This window comes from Aedes aegypti, chromosome 1, assembly GCF_002204515.2.
Source record: "Aedes aegypti strain LVP_AGWG chromosome 1, AaegL5.0 Primary Assembly, whole genome shotgun sequence".
Lineage (NCBI taxonomy): Eukaryota > Metazoa > Arthropoda > Insecta > Diptera > Culicidae > Aedes > Aedes aegypti.
In genome coordinates this window covers 82,095,706-82,115,060 of record NC_035107.1, presented here as the reverse complement: position 1 = coordinate 82,115,060, position 19,355 = coordinate 82,095,706, and the positions used below count along the sequence as shown (strand labels likewise).

The following is a 19,355-nucleotide window of genomic DNA, read 5'->3' as shown; positions in this document are numbered from 1 at the left end:
TTCTTTCGTCCCGCACACTTGTGCAAAGTAAGTCGAATCAATTCGTAACAGTTGTCAAATAAACATTCGTTATCATACGTTAAGTCGCATAAGATCACAGGTTAGTTCGGTACAAAATTTATACACTCGCATTGTATGCTATTATTCATCACATAGTATATGCACGTATATCGCCTCCACTTTTGTACGTAGAAGGCCTTTTCACGACATCTTATACGTGAAAATTTGCACATACAAAGCCTCCAGGTGACTTCGTTATACCTACATTTTGGTTGTCTGGGGAATGTCTTTATATACAACAAGACCTGCAGAACGCGCTTGTGTGAAACGTCAAGAACGAAGTAACATTATGTTCGTACCTCTGGTTGTGAGGTATGGATTATAGGAAATTTGAAACGACCGTTTGTGGTAAAAGCGTATTAAAAGTAGTTTGTGGGTAGCCCATGATTTTGTGATTCTTCTAATATGGCATCTAAAACACGTTATCAAAAGCACCTTCGATGGGAAAGAAAACACTCGAGCAAAGTTAATACGAGACTAAGGAAAGTCCTTTTCCAAGTAATCCCTTTGTTGTTGGAAGTATCCAACTTTTTTTCCTCCTTTGAATCTACTCGCCCAGAAGTTCGTCCTTTCTGTCAGCCATAGAGGTTTTGAAAAAAAATTCTAGTCTGTTCGGCTTCTTCTATGGACTTTTCTCAAAAATCAAAACACCAAATTCATGTCTACAATATTTCTCCCATATTGTGTTTATTTAGCACAGCGGTATCACTTTTTGCTTACATGCGTATGCGAAAACCCTCCGAGATTCTCCCGCAGCTCTTTATTGTTCAATTTTTCCTAACATTTAGAATATTGTTCTGGTTCTATGTCCTACACAGTTTTTCCATGTTTTGTTTAACTCCATTCTTATAATTCTTACACTAACAACCCATCTTTACCAGAAGATGGGCTGGCACTAAACTACGCTACTCGTCCTACTTAACATTGATAAATCTATCAAAACAACACAGCTCCCGTCTTCGATGGGATTTCTGTTTGTATCTTCCTACAATCAGGTTAAGCGCTATAAGGCTTGCTCATTTTCAGTACTCGCCAGTTCGAATAGATGTGTATGTGAATTACGCTAAAAGTAGTTCTCCACCTAATACTGCGCTCATATACTTTTTCGAAAGTTGATACCATTTTGTTCCACGCGTTTTGTAAGTACTTTTTCGTTTTTTTACAGTACGACCGCGTTATTCTGTTTTCTAAACCTTGGATGATATAAACAATACAGGGTGTACCTTGTCTAAATGTATATCGCAGTCTTATGCTTACTCGATAATATTTTAGTTTTATCTAGAGAATAGGAAAATTTGTTCCTAAAAACACATCAACTTTCACTAGGCAACTAGGGTTCTTCTCCAGTAATCTTACGCCGCCATGCTCGGATTGGCTTCCACAACCTTTTTCGTCCGGAACCGCTTGATCGCGAACTCGATCAACCAGGCAAACACGCACAGGAAAATGCAAACCGACTGCGCGTGGATACATATCGGATAGCTGTCGGTCCAATCGCGAATGGCGCCAATCAGGGGTCCAAATGCAATCACAAACACTCCCTTGCCGACCATGTGCCACCCAAAGGCCGCCGGAAGTTTCTCCAGGGAAGAATACTCCGACACGCACAAGGTGAAGTTGGCCAGGGCGACTCCACGGAAGAAACCGGTGATCGACAGCCACACCATCAACTCGGTGTAGGTTCGCTGATGGGCCACGACTAAAATGAGAGAAGAAATTGATTGTTAGAGGGATTCAGTAGGACATTTCTATATATTCATTTAACAGAATTGCTTCCACGAACAAACTAAGAGGTGATTATCTGAATTTACAACTTCCTTTCAAAAAAGTGTGTTTTGAAAATGTTACCAAGAGGAATCAAGGTTTCCTTTCAAATCGCAAAGAAAGGAGACTGTCGCGTTTTTCCGGAAACTCTTAAATATCGCAAATTTCTTCTTTAACAATTTGAAGATTAAGAATGAATTTAAAAAAAAAATTTTAGAAGTAGGTGAATTCAATTCACCTGTAAAAATAAGAAATGAATGTTAAGTTTGAAATTATACTAATAAACGAACAGCGGGGGAAACAAAATGATGAAGTAAGTTCAGTCTCCTTGTTACTCACTCGATCTAGTGATGGCCACGAAAACCAACGACGTCATGAACAGCAACCGTTTCCGGATCCGCAGTTTGTCCCCTATAGGCGGTACGATGATACGCGCAGCAATATCCGTCAGTGCCGACACCGACAAAAAGTACGCCGTTTCCGCCTTGCTGAATCCCAAGCTAGACAAAAAGAACGGCGTCACCATTTTGAAGTTCATCTCGGCCACGTAGAAAATCGACAGCCCAAACAAGATGTTCAAATAAATGACATCCCGCAGCAGCCCGACATCCATCAGGGCCGTGAAGCGTTGCAGGAAGGACACTTTCGGTTTAACCATCTCCAAACCCAGCTCCGATTTGACCGTGTCGATACGCTTGGGAGCACGTGCGAATGAACCGACGTGGGTATTTACGCGCCGAATGATTTCGTAGTCGACATCCTCCGCGTCGGCGTCGCCCGTCTGCAAGAGTGGAAAGAGAAATGAGAAAAAGAGAAGTTCGTTAGCTTTCCGTGAGCTTATGCGCGTGCTGCTCCCTATATGTGAACGAGCTGAATCAGGAAAGCTCGTCACATCACAAGCGCTAGGGTTTCCCAAACCGGGTTTTCTTCTATAGAGCGCTGCATATGACGAGCCTAACCTAACTTATTTGACAGCTACTGGTCCTGTTGTTTACGTTTCGGACTTAGTCGTTTTTTCCTTTATTTTTTCATCTTCGCATTTCTATCACCAGCATGCTGATGGTGACGATTTTCCACGGTAGGAAGATAGAATAATACGATCCGTGGGTATCTGCAGTGGATATGACCTCTCCTCGCAGCAAACTTTCACGAAATTATGAATGATTCGAAAAAAGTACTAAGTCCAAACTGTAAACAACAGGACCAGTACCTGTCAAAATTGATGCGTGACGTCACAGTGCAGTGGAGTATTAACGAAATGAGTTAAGGTGACGCATCTCGGAATCATAAAATGGCAGACACAATGGCCGGCTTGTGCCCCTACTCACGATTTCAAAGGCACTAATCTGCTAAAATAATGAACGTACAAAGTCAACCTTCTTATTTTAAGCTTTCTGCCAGTGCACAAAGCTAAAATAGAAATGGCACTGTAGTTTGATGCTTCTTTCGCGAGATTTGTGCCTTCAAAGTTTTGGTGCATTATTGAATTCTGATTCCAAGCTGTTTCACCTTAAGGGTACGTAAATAGAATTTCACAAAAAATGTATTTTCAATACGTAAATAGAATTCTCATACTTGAAGTTCAACTTGTATGAAATTTCGTAGTTTGACATCAAATAGAATACAAACAAGACTTGTCTGAAAAGCTTGTGGAGAGCTATGTCATCTATGATTGTACCCCGTTTGGCATAAAGTCGTTTGGCATAAAGTCGTTTGGCATAAAGTCGTTTGGCATAAAGTCGTTTGGCATAATGGTCGTTTGGCATAATGGTCGTTTGGCATAATGGCCGTTTGGCATAATAGTCGTTTGGCATAATGATTGAGTAAGAATGAATATCGGCATTTACGAATCTTTCACCGAGATCAACACCACTGAGCCCATAGCAATTTTTTTTGTAGTTTCTCAATGAGCGTGGTGGTCGTTCAGAGATAATCCAAGCTATGAAAGTCACAAATTGTAGTGACATTAGAGAGCATAACTAAATAAAACTCGTGACGGGTCTGGTGGAAGATCTTTTCGGAACAATAATTTTCTTCACATCCCAGAACATAAAGTATTGTTGAATTGTTGCGATATAGATAATTGAAAATAGTAAATTGGCAAAGAAAGTTCGCAGTTATTAATAAAGGGAATGCACATATTTTGCTGCTGATCAAGCTATGTTCCAGTTTGTACGTAATACTTGATGAAAATTACTTGGTAGAAGATGGAAACATTTATGTGCAAAATATTAAAAACTCTTATCCAGAGATCTATTATTGCAGCATAATGCAAATATAGCCTATATAAAAGAGCAGATTTTTTTTCGTTTAAAATGTTTAAGGCTGTAACACTAAATATCTTCTCACAACATAACTCAAATGAACAACACATTCAATATAAATTTTAATTTTGAAAGTGTACATCAAAAACACTGGCTATTATCGAAAGGAGGGAAAATGTGTGATTGAAACAATATTTTTCCAGCATATCTTGAAAGTAGATCTTGTGTTTGCAAAAAATATGTTGAATATTTACAGGTTTTAAAGTAACTATTATTCTAACAGCACATCTTGCAAGAATTGCGAAATGTATAAATGGTGAACATTTAGCTTGACTGAATAATAAAATTTAAAACAGTATAAATATAAAGAACAGCCTATTTTTAGAAGAAGGCAAAATATATGATTAAATCAATAGAAGATTGGACGCCAAAAACTATTGCGGCATAATAAAACGAAAAGACATCAAAAATTGCGTTCAGAATCATAGCTCTTGTCCTACTTTTCCCCGAATGTCGTTTCTCTGAATGTCGGTTCCCCGAATGCCAGTTCCTAGAATGACTCGTTTCCCCGAAAAGTGATGCAGTTTGAATAGGTGCTATAATAGTCTTTAGTGGCTGGAAGGTGAACGAGCAAGAACGATAAGCAATCAAAAAAAGTAGGTATTCTGTCATTCTTGGCTATACACATGTTGGCAAACATATTGAGGACGGTAGAACTCGAAAGAACCACCAATTAAATAAAGAAGGGTGCATATCAGATGGCCAGTTCGTTCACCACCTTGAAATGTTTAAAGTTACGACAAGTATGAGTGACACAAACTTTTCGGGGAAGTGGACTTTTTGTTGAAGCGGGATATTCTGGGAACTGGTATTCGGGATACTGGCGTTCGGGGTAACGACATTCGGAGAACCGACATTACGGGAAAAGTAGCACAACCCATCAAAGTAACTCTAGTAATCGATTTCTCTTTTCGCTGATAACTTGAGCAGATCAATGTCATCAATTGCTGCCATTTTGTCAGTTGGGAACAACGAAATCTTAAAAGATTGATTGACTCTTTATTAAGGGGAAATTCAGCCCGAGGCTGGTTCATCCCCGTTCTTAAAAGAACAGCCTATGTATAAAAGAAGGTAAAATTTGTTTCAATTTCAAATCAACAGTTTTCATGCCTATAATTTGGTTACATCACATTTAAAAGAAATCCAATGTTTGAAAGAAGGGTAAATTAGTGCTAAATCTATCAAAATCTTCAGTGCAAAAAAATATTCCAATAGCGGAACTCAAAAGAAAAATTAATATTTTAAAGATAGGTAATTTCTGCATAAATTATAAAATATTATTGACAATAACTTTTCTTATATGCTTTAGTTTATTCAAGAGCATATGATTGTTGAATAAAGTGACATTTTGTATCAATTATTGTCAATTATTGACTCCGCAACAAGCCTAATGTCATCAGAAAGATTCAAAAGAAACGTAAAAACGAATCTCATCTTAAGAAATTCTTGGTTTCAGACTTATTATGCCAAACGACTATTATGCCAAACGACCATTATGCCAAACGACCGTTATGCCAAACGACTTTATGCCAAATGACCATTATGCCAAACGACTTTATGCCAAACGGCTTTATGCCAAACGACTTTATGCCAAATGACCTACCACCGTCATCTATATCGACAGAAATTACGTAAACGGAGGTTTCAGTGTATCATACTTACATCCATGTGAATGTGCATGCAGCTTCCACTACCGGTGAAATCGAGCGCCGAAAGGCGTGAAACGACCGATTCACGCCGCTTCCTCAATGCCAAGCTCATGCTAGCCGTCGACGTAATCCGAGGAAACGACGGTCTCGTCCGCATACCCGTTCCGGCCTGGACGCTCACACTTGACGTTATCCTTGGGAAGGTCGGCCTCTTCGGCAGTCCATTCGGTTGCGGCGATGGACAGTTCTCCGACAGTTTCCGGTCCCTGCGGGGGAACAACAGAGTCTTGATCTCCGGCAGACTGTCATTGTCGCCGTCGTCTTCCTGTTCCAAAATGATGCCCATGGCGGGAGCTTCCACCATTTCAATGTCCACTTCTTCCTCTTTCAGGTGCCACTTGATGGGTTGCAGAAGCGTGGCTCCAACGGCAGCATGCAATGCCAAGCCACTTAGTAGCAAAACTGCGCCCCGAAAGTCGTACGTTTCCAGCAGGAACCGTACCAACTGGGGCATGATGAGCATTCCCAGGGCGGTGCCGGCCATCGACAGGCCCACAGCTTGACCTCGTTTCTTCGCAAAGTAGTGGTTGAGGGCGACGAATGCGGCGGATGTGGCCAAACCGACACCGATTCCTGGAATGAGATTGAAGGATACATGAAATTGGTTCATTGAGAATTAGGTTTATCAGGGTTGTTGATGAGAGTTGGATGATATCTTTAGTCGTGATCCTTAGATGATTTCACATATGATTTTAAATAGGTTAAATAAGGTATAAGAAAAGTTCCAGACGAAATTTCAATATTTTTCCCACGGCAATAATTGACTCCTGAGAAGCCCATTATCAATTTCCTTAAGGTGAAACAGTTTGAAATCAACTTCTAAGATTGCACTAAAACTTCAAAGGCACAAATCTCGCAAAGAAAGCATCCCATAACAGTGCACTTTTTATTTTGGCATTGTGCACTAGCAGAAAGCTTAAAATAAGCTCAGGAACATTTACCAACTATTCCTCCAGTTTTGTGCCTTTGAAAACGTGAGTAGGTGGAGAAGTCGGCCATCTTTGCATTCCGAGATGTTTCACCTTAAACTATTCATAGAAGCTTCTTAAGGTGATGATTGTTGACAGCCTTACAATATTTTTTGATCCATGGTGCTAATCATTCGGCATCTCGCGAATGACTTCTGGCAAAAGTGAGTTGTTAATTAAGATTTGATGTTGTTCATTTTAGAAACATTTGAAAAAATTATTCTTATCTAAAATAACTCAGCGAAGCAAGTTTTGGTATTAAGCATCATAATACCGCTATTTACTCAATTTGAGGTCACCGAATCCATTGCCGTTTTCAAAAATGTCACAGCACATCTTTTTTGAGATATTGATTGTTGGAAGAATATTTAGATTTTGAAGATATTTAGATGTTCCTTGGGGGACCGACATTCCCTATATAACATGTTTGGCCACCATTTTGTTTTTAGACAAATTAAAAAAAAACAAAATTCGGGCTAAACAATGTCAGGTTATGAGGAGCTTTTCCGAAAAAATCAGAAAAATCAGTTGAGTTGTCTTCGAGAAAACTGAAAATTACAAAATGATGCTTTTTGAAGATTTGAACATTTGGCACCAGAAACAAAAATGTTCATTATTCCAAAACGGTTACACCAATTTGTTTCATTGTTTCACAGCAGACTCTCATTGAAGTATTGAAGAGGCGAATGATCGAACGTGAGAAACATTCTGTAGCCTGATATATTTACGTGGGTTATGGAAAAACGTCAGTCCCCCATGAAATTTTCGAATACAGGGGATAGGCAAAATGATTGAGTTAGGAAAAATTTTGCTCAAATTCAAATGCTTATAAGTTTTTGAAAAATGCTTGAAATTTGGTGCATCTGGAAGCATTCGATGGCAAATTTGGTTCAGTTTCAAGAATTTGCTTGGCCATGCATATGGGCTATTGGACACCGGAGATGTTCCGGATTTTCCGAGGTCATGTACAAATCACATTTTTTCTGTCGCTTGTTACTTTGTGCGGTGTGACGTTCTATAGACGTTAAGATTTTTCCAAGAAACTGGATCCAATTGATGATTGAATGCAGGTGGACACATCAAGATTCGTTGGAACTATATAGTAGGTCCAGGGAATCTACCTGAAATTAATCCACGTGTTTTACAACTCACGAATTCCTCGAGAATTTCGTCCAAGAATTCACCCAAAGCTACCACCAGTAAAATCGCCACATGACTAACTCCAAAGATTTCTAGGGATTCGCCAGGAATTTTTCCAGGGATTCGTTCTGGGCTTTTAAAATTTATCTTAAATTCCTCCAGAGATTGAATTTCTGCTGGGATTTCATCAGAAATTATTCAAAGAATTTCCCAGAGATTGCGTTAGGAAAATTTCCAAGGATTACATTAGGAGAATGCTCCTGAAATGTCACCAGAAATATCTCAATGGAAAATCTCAACAGGGATTCCTGTAGAGATTTCTCCAGCTTTGCTCCACAACAAAGGTTCCCAACTTTTTGATACTGCGACCTCCGTTGAAGTTCTACACACAGTGTTGTTACTACAGGTTGTTTGAATACTTTGAGAAACTTACTAATAGGCTTCTTAGGACTTAACTAACGACTTTTTGAAGAATTATTTAAAAATTTCATCAGGAGTTCTTCGAAAACCTTGTCAGATATTCGTTAAGAAATTTTGCATGAATCTTTTGAGCATATTTGAGTCGAAAATCTCATCAGTCCTGATGATAAACTCGTAATGATTTCATCAATAATTTAAGTAGAAACAGTGAAAAATTTAGAATTTCTTCAGTCCCTTCAATATTTCACCAAGGAACCTGCAAGATTTTTTGTCGAGGATCTTGGGCCTTGGGAACGATAGTAGTGTCATTTTCAAGTTTGCACTGCTAAAAATATTTATGGAAAGCTGGTAGAATAAAATATGGCATGTATTCTCCTTTTGACAGGATGACAGTATGTTATCAGTAATTATGTAGATAAAAAAAACAAACAAAATAGGTCTTCCTCTTCTTCTTCTTTTTCTTGACATTAACGTCCCCACTGGGACAGAGCATGCTTCTCAGCTTAGTGTTCTTTTGAGCACTTCCACAGTTATTAACTGAGAGCTTTCTTTGCCAAAGTTGCAATTTTCGCATTCGTATATCGTGTAGCAGGTACGATGATACACTATGCCTAGGGAAGTCAAGAAAATTTCCATTACGAAAAGATCCTGGACCGACCGGGAATTGAACCCAGACACCTTCAGCGTGGCTTTGCTTTGTAGCCGCAGACTCTAACCTCTCGGCTAAGGAAGGTTCCGAACAAAATATGCAAAACTTTTAAAACTTAAATCTGCAGCAAGCGAAGTACATTTATTCATCTATCTTGAAAAACGATTTTTATTTACATTGACTTCGCGAACCCCCTGAGAAGTCATCAGGCGTTCGCGGACCACTAGTTGGGATGCCTTGCTGCAGACCAATCTCTGGTGGTTTCCTTTAGAAATTGTTCCAGGGATAAGCTGGTGGAGAGTTGATGTATGTTTTAATGAAAACCGCTCTTCATCTACGCAATCTTTATTATACAAAAACAATTGGGAAAATAAGACTACGTAGCCAAAAAGCATATTTGATGTTCCAGGGATTTCTTCAGGAATTCGTCCAAAGATGTACTCGTAAATTCCTTCACAGGCTCTTGCAAGATTTTCTCCAGAGATTCTTCTGGAATTTTACTGGGGATACATCTAGGGATTAATCTAGATTTTTTTTCTAGAGCTTCCTCCAGGGATTGCTCCAGGAAACCATCCAGGAGCTTATCCAGGGATTAAAAAAAACTACTCCAGGAAAAGATTTCCTGGGGGCATCTCTAAAAAAATCGCGGACTAAACCCTGGAGGAATTCTTATACTTTTTGATGAAATCCCTGGAGAAATTCATGGGTGAATCTCTGTAGAAATTTCTATATGAACTCTTGGAGGAATCCCCGGAGGATTTTTTGGAGGCTCAGAACGAATCTCTGCAGAAATTTAAAAGGGAATCCCTTAAGGAACCCAGAAATATCGTTTGAATAATTCATGTAGTGATTTACCTGGAGGTATCTCTGGGATAGTTCTTGAACAAAACTCTTAAAAAATCCTAATATAAATTCAAGAACCCCTAGATGAATTTCTGGTAGAATGATAGAATTCCTGGAACGATCCCTGAAGGGAATTTCAGGAGTAATTCCTAGAAGAATCTCGAGAGGGTCACCTGAGGAATTTCTGGATTAATAAGTAGAGAAATATCTAAAATATGCCATGAAGAAATTGTAGTAGTGTAACCTGTAGAAAGCCTTTACACATCTTTGCACAATTCCATGTAGAGATTTTCCTGGAGGAATCCTTAGAAGAGTACCTGGAAGAATTTTGGAGGAATATCGGAAGAAAATGCTTGAAAAATGTTTAGAGGAATCTCTGGTGAAGCCCTTTAAGTAATCCCTGCAATATTACCTGGAAAACTTCCCTGATCCTTGGAGACATCCAAGTCTAGCTTCCACTGGAGGAAACTATGGAGGAATCACTAGAGCCGATTCGGCAGAATCTTCCTCAGAAACTACTGACTGAATCGCTAGAGGAATCTCTGTAGAAATATCCAGGAATAATCCGTAGAGGAATCCCTGGAGAAAATCCTGGCAAAATTCATGAACAAATTGCTGAAGGTCTGAATCTGGTAGAAAACAAAAGATATCTGGAGAAAGCTCTGGCAAAACGGCTTGTGAAATCCCTGGAGAAATCTCGGTAGGGATTATGGTGAGGCTATCTTGAAGAAATTTCTGGTAAAACCCGCGGAGAACTCTTCTAAAGAATTCCTGGAGAAATTTCTGAAGATATTTCGAGAGAAATTCTTGAAGTAATCTCTAGAGATTTTCCTAAAGGATTTACTGGAGCCCTATTTAAACTAGTCCCAAAATTTCGAATTCTGTGTAAGGTTATAATTCAACAGCAATAAAATGTTTTTCTATTTTTAAAGGTAAAAAGCATGAACCATGACTTGTCGAATGATGCCAATTCCTTACTTTATCCTTTTTCATCGGATATAGTAAATTAATGTTTAGTGGTCCAAATAGCAATGGCGGTAAACGCGTAGTTTTTCTGCCTACCGGTCGAGGATCTCTCTGGATTGGAAATATTCTTAACTTACCATAGCAGGCCTGCCCAACCTTTTTGACATTAATTGTTGGTGCGTTCGCAAAAGTAGTCCGATTTGAGAAATTATTATCTCAACTGAAAGCCTTACAATATATCTGATTGATACATGTAAAATAATTCAAATTTACATCGAACTTTTTGCAAACGATGCAATCAAACGCAAAAATCAGTTCGGATTACGGGCCGCACCAATTTTTGGAATTAAATGCATTACTAGCGAAGAGTTTGTCATAGAATCTAATTTATATGTATGGATCGATCAGATATAATATCAAGCTTTCATTTGAGGACAAAAATTTCTCAGATCACACTACTATTGCGAACACACCAACAATTAATGTCAAAAAAGAGCAGGCTTGGGAACTGTGACGACTATGGACCGATGCACGAGTTCACTATCTGACGTTTGAGCGGTGCCGTGTTATTTACGTGACCATGGAAACAAGTGAATTCGGCACCGCTCGAACGTCAAATTCGTGAACTCGTGCACAGGTCCATTTACCACAGTTCATCGAGTTCATCAACCAAAACACAAAGCAGCAGCAGCATCAATACCATCAGGCGTTGCGCTGCCAATGGTCCCAAGCAGCACATATTGTTACAAGTAGCTTACAGCAACGGCTACTTAACATATTCAATAGTTACAATATGATACATTTGTAACATGGAAAAATACTGCTATGTAACCGAAAAAGCGCAAAAAGTCGAGCCTTATGTAACTTGTTTGTTCGTTACATAAGAAGTTTAGAAGCGACTGCTATGTAATTTGTTGATTACGCATGGGTTTTCCTGCGACAAAATAAATGAAACGGCGTTGAATTTGTTGTTACTTCCTGACAGTTTTGGAACCGAACAACCATTTTAGAATTAAATGTTAATAAAAGTAATACGTATGATTTTCAAACGCGTGATTATGCACAAGCACATAATAGATTTAACATGCCGATTTGAATTTGTAGTGAAATCAATCATTTTACTTGCTCAAAAACGCGCTCATAAAATAGATAATAATTTTATATTGAATAACACATGATACCTGGATTGTTTAGATATTATTCCATTAGAACTGACGCAAAAAAAATGGAAATTGACACTGTCACTCAAATCAGCAGTGTTTTTGATTTTAATTTAATTGTTTGTGAAGATTGTGATTCCAAAATCACGTTGTTTCGTGTCCCGCGGTTGGATTTTCTGGGTTGTCTATCATAAATCGCCATTAGATTCCATCTTGCTGCAGATACACTTCCGAATAACTGTTTGAGGACAACCAATCTAATATGATGACATCTATTAAAAAGCTGTTAGAGAGGCTGCAAATTGTAAATCCAACAAATTTAATTAATCACTGGAAAAATATCTATGAAAACAATAACTAGTCATAAAATAGTAAAGTTCTTATATCAAAATTAACAATACGTATGAAAACTTTTGAAATGTAGTGTTAACCACTGTCATCAAGTTACTCGTTTGTTACACATTAGTCACCCAGAAATCTTATGTTATTTTGAAACTGATGTGTAACTATACTGAAACTGCCAATAAATTACACTGCTGTCAATAGGGGAAGGGGTATTAAAATGAACACCTAAACGATATCGTCTTGCTTTTAATGGGAAAAACGATGAATTTGCGATAAATCATCAAATAATGTGCAAAAATCCCCTAAGGGGCTGTCCATTAATTACGTAAGGGTTTATGGGGGGAGGGGGGGGGTCTGAGATTTCTTACGCGCCATACAATTTATTTTTAATTTTCATATAAAAAATCTTACCATGGGGGGGGGGTGTTGAAAAACCCCGAAATTGACAGGAACCTTACAAAAGTATGAAAATTAAATGCTCCGGTCAAGAAAGCACATGGTTTGTGACGTGCTCAAATGGCTCAAATAGCTCGAAAGAAAGCAAATTCAAGCGTGTGCTATAATAAGGGCGCAAGTCGCATGATCGATTTTTCTTCATCGATCCTCTAATCTGTGAATAAAGGTGACAAGATGCGGGTTTGTTAACATTTTTTCACTAAAAGACGCTAGGAAATAATGCAATCTTGCGTCCTGAGGTGAAACAACGAATTGAATTTAGGAATTTATCTATTTGTGCCAATATTAGGGACTGAGGGTAATATGGCCATGATAAGGAAAATAGCGATTTAGATGTGAAAAACATGCTTTTTTATTATAATCGGATGTACAAATATGTTCTCTATCAAATAGTAGAAATAACATCCATCCATTTGAGTATTTCTAGGGTTAATAAATCAATTAAAAAATGCGTGCTTATGGGTCATCCATAAACCACGTAGTCGTTTATTGGGGGAAGGGAGAGATTCTTCCCAATGACCATGTCCATACAAATTGTAAATTTTGTGTATGGACAAATGACTACTAGGGGGAAGGTGGGTCTAAAATTGGGAAAAAATAACCGCGTTGCTAATGGTAGCCTCTTGTGCATTTCTGTGTTGTCACTTCAATAGGGCCTAACTAACATGAGTGATTTCTCTTCATCGATTCTGCATATATGATGCATACCTACAGGCGTTTGTTCTGATGTTATTGTTCAATAATAGATAGGGTTCATTCAAATATTACGTAACGCAAAATTTGTCAATTTCATACCCCCTCCCTCCCCCACGTTACAGCTTTTGTATGGGAAATTTTATTTTTTTGTATGGACCGTAACACCATGCAAGACCCCCTCCCTCCCCCTGTTGCGTTACGTAATATTTGAACGATCCCATACATGCTGATGCGAAAGATTTACATTTGTAAGGTTCTAATTTGCGCGTTACTTCCGCGTAGCATTACGTTTGGTGGAATTTGAATTCAACAGCTGTTTTGGTGTTACGAAATAGGGGGGTGGGGTTTTGCCCCCACGAGATGATTAAAGTTTAGGTCCTTCGATAAGTTTTTCAAGGACAAATTTAACATATTTATTGCACGTAATACAAACTATGACAGTTCATAAGTGGACCCTGTGGGAGTTGGAATCCCAGAACAAATTTCAACAAAGAAGACAGTCACTGACTGCTTTCGTCTTAAAGTAATTAAGCTTAACAAAACACAATCATTTACGGGATTGACTGTTTAACGAGAAACTGGCGACGATCGACGCGCCCCAATAATTCGTGGACGGAGGGTATTAGAACTAAGTTGGAGATGTTGATTTCGAAATTTTGAAGCATACATCACCTCCAAACACTAGCAATTTTCCGGTGGAATGTTGATGTTTGATTACAAATTGTCTAGAGGACCCAAACACTTTAACGTTCAAGAATCCGTCATCGTAATCATGCAAACTTCAACAGCCATTTTTCTGTTAAAAGCTGATATTCGAAAATGTGTTCACTGTGTTTCGGTTGGAGAATAAAATACAGTGAACACATGAATATATTCATGATTTTGTACGAAAAAACTGCTTTTGAAAATTATTGAGTTGATGACGGATCCTGCCCCCTTAAACGAATTCTCGTCATTCCGTGTCATCGGCTCAAAGATTGGCGTTCCCCCAGCCTCCTGACACCGCCCATACAACCCCATTGGAAATTAACGAGCAAACATCTCTGGTTCCCACTGGGAAATGGTTCCCATTGACAACTCAATGTTTGTAAACAAAAAGTCGTTTAAGGACTAACAATCGAGGATGGGGAAATATTTTTTGCCGAAAAAAATATTTTCTCACAACGACAGTTATATAAACACAAATAAACGGTTGCAAACTATTCGTTTGCAGTACAGCAAAGTAATTTGAGTTGGTATGGTTAGCGTGGAACACATTAAAATATCGGAGAAAATTTTCCCTAATATGATTACGCCAATGTACGTTGTTGCTCTTGAGTTTGATGCTGACCTCGAAAACATGGCTGCCTTGCACCGGGCTGCGTTCTTCACAAAAGTAGTAAAGAGAACATTACAAATGTAACTCGATGCTCTGTGATATGTCTACTCGCAGAAATTGTCCCTCAAATATTAATTTGTTTATTAATTATAACTAGTTCTATCACACAACATCAAAAATGAAGATTTTAATTAACGCAGCGACACGATTAGGCCAGGGGAAGTGGTTCACCCAGAGTGAATTTATAGCAGAGAAAAAGTAGATTTTTTTTAATTTGACAGGAAAATGAATGACAAGTTCATCCACTTCTATTGGCCTATTAAGACTAAGACAGCTAAATTTTCACATACTTTCATCGTCGTTTAAATATTATGGAAATGTTCATTGCATGTTGGTGGTAAAACACACGAGCAAAACAAACATTTTTTTTTATCACAGTCCTAAAAAAACATCTATGAATGATTACAATCCCTTCGAAAACAGTGCTAAAGGTTTCTGCTTCGACATATCATTACGATATTCACCTCATTGAAAAACCTCATCCGTGCCTAAATTTACATCAGTTTCAATTACTGAACGTGGTTCTGACTTCAATTTATCTCCGTATCAACAAAAACACTCTTATTTATGCTCTAAATCATCCGTGCGTAATAAAAATTATTGAAATTTGTTGTTCATGGGTAACAAGTTCGGTGTTCATTTTACCATCCTGTTCATTTTTTCACCCCTTCCCCTACGACAAATGGTAAACAAACTTCATGCTGTTACGCACATGTGACTTAGCAATCTGTATGTAACGTAGCGTGTTATTTGTTTCTTTGCAACCACAGATTCAATTTCAATGTAACTTATTCATTTTGACAGCTCTAAGTTAAGTTACATGCAAGTAAAAATGCAACACCTATGTAATGTAAACAAAGCGTAAGTTACAATGTAATAGTTTAGTAACCAAAATTGAAAATCATCAATAAGATATGCTACAAATTATCTGAAATGCAACGGCAATGTAATTTGTATTTTTTTTTTTTCTAAAATATTGCATTTGTTACCAGTGCTACTTGGGTACGGTACATACTGCTTGAATGTTTTTGTTTCTCCACTATGATCGTTTTCGGGCAGCTATCTCGAGTTGAATGATTGAAAAAAAATATTAAATAATTCGATCTTTAATATTTCGCTTGTGTTGAACTACTAATTGAAATTTATTAGCACTAATAGCAAGAGCACAAGTGTCAAGGTTCATTTATGGACCCAATTTTTAAATTAAAGTTTGAACACGATATAGCCGTTATTTGAGCGGGAAAAACCGCTAATGTAAATGAAGTAACATGCTCTTTCGTGTTGTTTAATAAAAACAATATTTTATTAAAAATTTTAGGACCCAATTGAGTAGAAATTTTGAAAGACCTTTTTTCTTACCCTAAGGCACGTATCTAAAGGGTGTCCCGTTGAGTTTTACAACTTTTTTGTTTAAGGGCCAGTCTTATGCTGAGCCGGCGACTTAACCAACTAAACTACAGAACAGCTTATGATCATCTTAGTTGAAGGAGAATTAGAATTGCCAAAAGAGAGGTGTTAATGGTTAAGTACTCGGAGCCAAACTGCTTTCTGTTGCGCACATTCATATGATGTCCTCTGTCTTAGTTGGTTTAAGCGCCGGTCTAGCATACTCGTGGGTTCGAGTTGCACTAGTACACGTATTTTTTCGCAAATTCGCGTCTCAATTTGTCAATCAAACACTGTACCTTCTGATTACAAGCAGGCTTGATAATGCTCCTCAACATCACCGAAGTTCTGCAGCATGCTCTAGAGCTGCGTACTGTATTTTCCTCTTTGTGAGGGAACGAAAAAATGCTGAACAGAGAGATAACAAAAAATGAGCACAGAACACAACGGAGGAAAATTAAATTAAAAATGAGTGGTATCATAACTCACAGTAAGGCTGGTTTTGTTCGGATGGGTCACTCAATGTCTTCTAAAGTGTGAGTAAGGGTGAACATAGAAGCAAGAGAGAAATAGTACCAGAAAAAATCCTCGCATTTCGATGCATTCTCAATCAATAATTTGAGGATTCATGTTGTGAATTTTAAGTCCAATTAGGGTAATTTACGGCTTCGGCATCATTCGACTATTATCGACAATCAAATTTCGTCAAAAACGCCAAATACACAGTATTTTTCTATCAAAACACACCAATGAAAACATTCAGATGATTCTTTGTTCTGTGAGCTTCCCACTGACGAGATTTTTGAGACTGAACCAACACAAAAAAAACAGCTACAAGGAAAGTGACAAGCCTGAGATTGAACCCACGACCTTCACCTACAAAGCGGAAGTGATAGCCGTAAGACCACTAAAATTTGAAAAAAAAAATAATAAAAATAAATCAGGCAGTTACAAAACTGTTTGGATTTTTATAATAGATAATAATGTATAGTGCATAAATCTATGAAAATATGTAACAAATGTGAATGATAAATATTAGAATTGAAATATAATGTCAAATTATGCATAACTAATCTAAAATAATGAAAGCACTTCATGCCAGTAGATACCTACCGTTAATCACACTGTAGGTTGCCAGTATGTGCCCCATGCTGGTGGCCGGCGAGGTAAGCGCAAGCCCCAACCAACAAAGCAGTGCCCCGGCGATGGCCACCTTCCGGTAGGAGAACTCCTTCAGCAGCGGCCCCACAAACAGGCCGGAAAAGTTCATCATTACGTCCAGGGCGCTGATGATGATGGCCGCTCCGGTGGTGCCCACTTGCAAATCATTCAGCAAATCGCCAAACAGCAACCCAAACGAGGGCTCAATCGAACGCGTTGAAAGCTTTTTTAACAGAAAAAAAACAGGTTGGAGGAATATGGAATCAAGCAGAAATAATAACACTAGTTTTCAAAATAATAAGTAGAAAATAGTTTTTCAGATACATACAAATACCGTTTTGACCATCAGTAGAAGCCTTCACAATTTGTTACCCGGAATTGACTAAAATGTTTAATAATCTTCATACCAAACACTTTCTAATAACTGCATTGATTAAAAAAAAAACAAAATCCAAAATTTGAATGTATCTAGAAAACAGTTCTCGTTTGATTTTTTTTCGAAACTATTTTCGGATTCAGCGCACAATTTTACATGAAAGATGATAATCAATTCATCGAGCTCAAAAATGCTGTAGACTAGTGTAATCATATTCGCGTGTGCCAAATCGAAAATTTGGCATTTTAGCTATTGAATTTATTTAAAAGCGAATTCGGAGATGTGATAATCTCTACTCACATTGACCAAACTAACGCCGAAGCAGGCCATCCAGCCCCAGCCGCCATCCGGGGCGACTTTCTTAGCCGCCCTCAGCTTTTCCATGGCGGGCGATGACTGGTTGGGGTGCTGTTCCCGCTAGAGGTCGTTTTGTTGCCGCTGATAGTGGCCGAAGGCGTAATGGCGTCAGCGTGGGAGCCCCTGCTGCAGCCCGTACCCGTGTTGACAGCTGTTTAAATGGGAGAACTGCAATAGAGGGAAAAATAAGGAGAAACAAATGCGATTAAATTGAAAATCTATCGATTGGGTTTAAAGCATTGCATTGATGGCAAAATAGAAAGAACGTATTATATATGCATATGTATCTGTGAAAACAAAATCAGTCCTTGAAGTGCTCAATCTAAAAAGGCCCCTTTTTTTAAACACTTTTATCTCAAAGAATTATGATCCATTTCACTATTCCTTAAGTTGTTTAAGTATTGGGAGAATCCTTTGTCATCCGCAAACAAAGATTTTTAACATCTCTGAAGTAACTCAGGTAAGTCAAATATGAAAATATTGTATGATATCGAACTCAAGATGTTGTCTTGAGGAAGCCTTTCAGACCTGGAGTTCTGATAATCAACCTGAAGTGTACGATTTGACAGATAACTTTGAATTATTCGAACAATGTATGTTAGAAAATTAAAGTTTTTTTATTTTACAATCAAACCTTCATGCTAAACACTGTCGAATGCTTTATCTATGTCTAGAAGAGCAAGACCAGTAGAATATCCTTCCGATTTGTTGGAACGGATCAAATTTCTTACACGTAAAAATTGATGAGTGGTCGAATGTCCATGGCGGAATCGGAACTGTTTATTGTCAAGAATTGATTTTTCCTTGATTTGGACCATCATTCTGTTCAAAATTACTTTTTTTAAATGTTTACTGATGGAGGAAAGCAAGCTGACTAGACGATAGCTGTAAGCTTCGGCAGAAATTTTGTCCTGTTTTTAAATTGGTACAACCTTAGCATTTTTCCATTTTTCAGGAAAGTATGCCAACTGAAAACATTTGTTAAATATATCAACCATAAGCTACTTTCTGGAGGTTTCCTGATGAGGATGTAAAAATTTCCATCAGGTCAGGGGCTTTCATATTTTTGATTTTTCAAATTATAGTTCTCATCAGTTCTTCCAAATCAGTCTCCCAGGAATTTTCGAAGACGTGCTCTTGATTGAGAATGTTTTGGAAATCCTGAGTAACTTGATTTTCTATTGAACTAGTAAGATC

At 38.1% G+C, this 19,355-nt stretch overlaps 1 protein-coding gene across 3 annotated transcripts in view; it reads right to left on the bottom strand.

Annotated features, from left to right (window-relative positions):
- Positions 1–715: 715 nt before the first annotated feature.
- LOC5570448 overlaps positions 716–19,355 on the bottom strand; it is a 100,292-nt gene continuing 81,652 nt past the window's right edge. For all 3 annotated transcript variants that reach the window (XM_021841196.1, XM_001659103.2, XM_021841206.1), the window contains exons 2-6: positions 18,102–18,326; positions 17,378–17,648; positions 5,811–6,430; positions 2,164–2,605; positions 716–1,759 (exon numbers count right to left, since the gene is read on the bottom strand). In XM_021841196.1, the coding sequence (XP_021696888.1) occupies positions 1,413–1,759; positions 2,164–2,605; positions 5,811–6,430; positions 17,378–17,648; positions 18,102–18,185 (1,764 nt within the window). In that variant the 5' untranslated portion in view covers positions 18,186–18,326 and the 3' untranslated portion in view covers positions 716–1,412. The remainder of the gene's footprint in view (positions 1,760–2,163; positions 2,606–5,810; positions 6,431–17,377; positions 17,649–18,101; positions 18,327–19,355) is intronic.